Source organism: Lathyrus oleraceus, chromosome 1 (assembly GCF_024323335.1).
Source record: "Lathyrus oleraceus cultivar Zhongwan6 chromosome 1, CAAS_Psat_ZW6_1.0, whole genome shotgun sequence".
Taxonomy (NCBI): Eukaryota; Viridiplantae; Streptophyta; class Magnoliopsida; order Fabales; family Fabaceae; genus Lathyrus; species Lathyrus oleraceus.
Window position 1 is genome coordinate 295240909 of NC_066579.1, and position 5060 is coordinate 295245968.

A 5060-nucleotide genomic window follows, 5' to 3' on the forward strand; every position below is an offset into this window, starting at 1 on the left:
TCATTTCTGATTCAGTTCGTCATTTCTACTGCGTTTTGTTCGTCTTTCACCGTTTCCGAAACCCGCAATACGTGAAACAAATTACACAAAGGTTATTCGTTATCGATTGCATAATTTTGTAATTTTGTAATTAAGGTATGCCCATAATTTTGAAACAAATTATGCCCATTAGGTTCCATAATTTTGTAATTTTAACTCATTTTGATTTAGAGCTCAAAATTGAAGGGGAGCAGAAAATAAAGAAAATGGTGGAAGGGACTATGTCTCTTGATGCTGTTATAAAGGAAGCTGTTGATTTGGTATGTCAAAACATGACACTGATACATGTGTCTGTGTCTGTATTGCGTCGATGTGAAACACTGAGACGTGTCAGACACTATACACACCTTCCATCAGAAGTATTAGACATTTGATAAATTTGGAATTTGTTGTATGTATAGGAGAACATTCCTATTGAGGAGGTATTTGATAATCTAAAATGCACAAAAGAAGGTTTAACCTCTGAGGAAGTACAAGAGAGGCTTGACATGTTTGGATACAATAAACTTGAAGAAAAAAAGGTTAGAATCCTGACTTAAGTGCTTATATAGTTTCTTACCAAATTGTTATGTAACTTTAACTTCTTGTACAGGAAAGTAAAATACTGAAGTTTTTAGGGTTTATGTGGAATCCTTTGTCATGGGTTATGGAAGCTGCTGCTCTCATGGCCATTGCTATGGCACATGGAGGGGTAAGTCTCTTCCTTTTTTTGTTTGTTTTGTTATTTCTCAATGGTTTTCATTATTTCAAATCATACAAAATTAGAATAACTATGAAACTGTACTCTTATAACCTTTGGTTAACTTGATTTGAAAGTTACAAATGTTATTCATTTTACAAAAGGATTATGGAATACATACAAGAAAGATTTTGGTGGTAGAAGTTTGTTAAGGTGAAAAGTCATGTTTGAACTTTCAACTAGTGTTTTTAGAACCAGACCGTCCAGTTTAACTGGTTGAACTAAGAACCGATTAGTCCGTCTGCTGGTTCAATCAGTGTGTTTCAACTTATTGAACCATTATCTAGAAGTCTCACCGCTAGATCTTCGGTCCTGGTTTTAAAACAATGGTTTTTAATATCAACCGGTTTAATATAACAACGCTTTGATTATGCAGGGAAAGCGAGGAGATTATCAAGATTTTGTTGGCATAATTATTTTGCTAATTATAAACTCAACCATAAGTTTCATAGAAGAAAATAATGCTGGTAATGCAGCTGCTGCCCTTATGGCAAGATTGGCTCCAAAAGCAAAGGTTCTTCTTCTTCTTCTCTTATAATCTCTTTGTTATCTTGTCTTGCTCATAGTTTCTTTGATTTCTAATTATATTTGATTAATAGGTACTTCGTGACGGAAAATGGAGCGAAGAAGATGCTTCGGTATTGGTCCCTGGAGACATAGTTAGCATCAAGCTAGGGGACATCATTCCTGCCGACGCACGTCTCCTTGAAGGTGACCCTTTGAAGATTGATCAGGTAAAATCTATAAAGTACTTTGAAATTACTGATGCATGATTCAAGCGTCACAACGAATAATATCTTCCACGAGTTTATTGATGTTGATATCAGATTCTAGATTTCTTGTAATTGAAGTTATGTTTTTGCTGTTTGTACTTTTAGTCTGCTCTTACCGGAGAGTCACTCCCTGTGACTAAACATCCCGGAGAAGGAGTATATTCTGGTTCAACTTGCAAGCAAGGAGAAATTGAAGCCGTAGTCATAGCAACTGGAGTTCACACATTTTTCGGAAAGGCAGCTCATCTCGTCGAAAACACAACACACGTTGGACATTTCCAACAGGTACATAATATACTAAATAATGTATCGCAGACAAAAGCGATTTGTTCAAATTCCACTATACTTACATTGTTATAGCCACTATTTGACATCACCGAATGTTGTGATAGTAATGCTCACTGCGTGACAAATATTATTACAGGTTTTGACATCTATTGGAAATTTCTGCATCTGTTCAATTGCTATTGGAATGATTATTGAAATCATTGTGATATACGGCGTCCACGGATATGGTTACAGAAACGGTATTGATAACCTTCTAGTGCTACTAATTGGAGGAATCCCTATTGCAATGCCAACTGTTCTTTCAGTTACAATGGCTATTGGCTCACATAAGTTATCTCAGCAGGTTTGCAATTAGTACATTGATTATTCCAACATTTCAGTAGCTTTTTAAAGATGTTGTCAAGTTTTGATCATATGCATCATTGTTGCAGGGTGCTATAACAAAGAGAATGACTGCTATTGAAGAAATGGCCGGAATGGATGTGTTATGCAGTGACAAAACAGGCACATTAACTCTTAACAAGCTTACAGTGGACAAGGAAATGATTGAGGTTTTAATCTTATTCTTTCTAAAGATAAAATAGAACATCGCAATTACTTGAGACATAAGTTTCTTTTTTTGTCAAAAGTATACAAACAGATAAATATTAGTATTCGGAAAAACCCGAGTTTGAATTCTGACTGAAACAATCTTTGACCAGGATGTATATTAACTTTGTTTCCCCTAACAATCATGAATATCTGGCAGGTTTTTGCCAAAGGTGTTGGCAAGGATTTGGTTGTACTTATGGCTGCAAGAGCATCAAGGATGGAGAACCAAGATGCAATTGATTGCGCAATCGTTTCAATGTTGGCAGACCCAAAGGAGGTACAGACTCTTCAAAGTTTGTTTTCCATCATGTTGTGTAGTTGAAATTTGGTTAGTCTACTAATAGTCCTTTGGTTTCGCAAGGCACGAGCTGGAATAAAAGAAGTTCATTTCCTTCCGTTTAATCCAACTGATAAAAGAACTGCCCTTACATACATTGATGGTGCTGGTAATATGCACAGGGTTACCAAAGGTGCACCAGAGCAGGTAATACATAATTCATTCTCGCTTTTCAAGAACCACGCAACCTACCGATCATTGATAAACTTTTCTCATATACTGTGTAGATTCTCAATCTTGCACAAAACAAGGCAGAAATCGAACGGAAGGTTCATGCGATGATTGACAAGTTTGCAGAACGTGGACTTCGTTCTCTTGGGATTGCAAGACAGGTTTATTTCCCTCTTACGAATTCTTCATAATCGGATAAGTCAATTATCATGTATTCTTTCCTTAGCACCGAAGTTTTTTTTTTCATATAGGAAGTACCGGAGGGAATTAAGGAAAGTGCAGGAAGACCATGGGAGTTTGTTGCTCTTCTCCCTCTTTTTGACCCTCCGAGACATGATAGCGCAGAAACAATCAGAAGAGCTCTTGATCTTGGCGTTAGTGTCAAAATGATCATTGGTACGTTGTATCACAGTACCACCGTCATTTGAAATTGAGTCAATGATTTTATATAATGCAAACTATACTCATGCTACAAAAAAAACTTTCAGGTGATCAACTCGCAATAGGTAAGGAAACGGGAAGGCGTCTAGGGATGGGGACTAACATGTATCCTTCTTCATCACTGCTCGGTGAAAATAAAGATCAATTAGGTGCTGTTTCCATTGATGATCTCATTGAGAAAGCTGGCGGTTTTGCTGGTAAAAAGCGCTGTCTAAGGGGGGGATTAGAAAGCGCTTTAGACAAAAGCGCTGTCTAAGGGGGGGGCTTAGACAGCGCTTTTTGAAAAGCGCTGTCTAAGGTATACCTAAAAAAATTAAAATAGGAGGGTCTTAGAAAGCGCTTTTGGCCAAAGCGCTGTCTAAGGGGGTGGGGCTTAGACAGCGCTTTTCAAAAGCGCTGTCTAAGGTATACCTAAAAAATTTAAAATAAGAGGGTCTTATAAAGCGCTTTTGGCCAAAGCGCTGTCTAAGGGGGGGGGGCTTAGACAGCGCTTTTAAGATTTAAAAAAGCGCTGTCTAAACCTTTAGCAACGGAGGTTTAGACAGCGCTTTAAAGCGCTGTCTAAGGCTAAAAAAAGCGCTGTCTAAGGTCTTGTTTGTTGTAGTGATTAGAATCACGTTTCTATCTAATATTATAATCTCTATAAATCCAACCCAAGAATCTTATACCAACTTTGTCATCACCCAATTGAAATTGTAACATCGCAACGCTCAGACTATATTTATACTCAACAATGAAATGGAGTCATATAACGTACTAAATTTGTTGGTTCTATGTGTTGGCAGCAATTTTGGTCAAACGTAGAGTGTTCACAAAGTGTCACAAGTGTTGTCTTGACATAAGATAACATGTACCTGCAGGATGTTTAAAATGAGAATATGCAGGATTTTATTGAGATGTCAGACCCGATGTCATGACATCTGTATACAGAACATTCAGTCTGAATGTTATGTATTATGTGATTGCGTTTTTAATGATAATCTATGTATGATTGATGAGATGATTGAACGCGCTCTCAATCAGTAATTACAACTAGTTAACTTATTTTCCAACGATATATAATCTACTGTCATTAGAAGATATGAATGGAAAATAGTTTTAGGATTTTATGATGTCCAAGCCCAGCCAAATGCTTCTATATAAAGGACATGGAAAACCTAGTTTTATACACAAGAAATAACGAACGAAATATTGAGAGAGAATAAGGGTTTTAGTCTTGTGTGGTCGTGTGTATTGTAAGCCATTCATTCATCCATAGATGATTGAATTGGACTGATTTTTGAGTTATAATTTGTCCACTCTAAACTTTGAAGCATGAGTGTGTGTTTACTTGATTGAAGCTTTTAAGTAAGATCAAGTATGTGTCTTTGAAGAGTGTCTTCTTTTCATTGTAATTCTTGTTTTATATCACTGTTGTGATTGAGAGGGAGTGAGTAGGATCTCATATCTAAGAGTTCTTAGGGAGAAGTCACACGGGTAGAGATTAGGTGAAAAGACTGTAACTTGAAGTTGTTTACTGAGAGTCTTTGAACTGATTCTGTTTAGTGGATTTCCTTTCTGGCTTGGTAGCCCCCAGATGTAGGTGAGTTTGCACCAAACTGGGTTAACAATTGCTTGTGTCTCTTGCATTACTGTTCTTTATCTTTTATACTGTTTGTATTGTTCAGATATTAGTGTCGTG

General features: G+C 36.8%; 1 protein-coding gene across 1 annotated transcript; it reads left to right on the forward strand.

Moving 5' to 3' along the window:
* The first annotated feature begins 245 nt into the window (after positions 1–245).
* LOC127103861 (plasma membrane ATPase 1) lies at positions 246–4475 on the forward strand. The gene is made up of 14 exons (XM_051041105.1): positions 246–299; positions 441–560; positions 632–730; positions 1155–1292; positions 1378–1512; positions 1657–1836; positions 1976–2182; positions 2271–2390; positions 2588–2707; positions 2792–2914; positions 2995–3099; positions 3190–3334; positions 3427–3576; positions 4456–4475. The coding sequence occupies exons 1-14, from the start codon at positions 246–248 to the stop codon at positions 4473–4475; spliced, it is 1716 nt and encodes a 571-aa protein (XP_050897062.1).
* Positions 4476–5060: the final 585 nt, after the last annotated feature.

Excerpts from the sequence above, each read along its gene's own strand:
- LOC127103861 (XM_051041105.1), top strand. The coding sequence starts at position 246 with ATGGTGGAAGGGACTATGTCTCTTGATGCTGTTATAAAGGAAGCTGTT. Across the intron at positions 2,183-2,270 it reads CACATAAGTTATCTCAGCAG|GGTGCTATAACAAAGAGAAT; the intron begins GTTTGCAATTAG and ends TCATTGTTGCAG. Across the intron at positions 3,100-3,189 it reads CTCTTGGGATTGCAAGACAG|GAAGTACCGGAGGGAATTAA; the intron begins GTTTATTTCCCT and ends TTTTTCATATAG.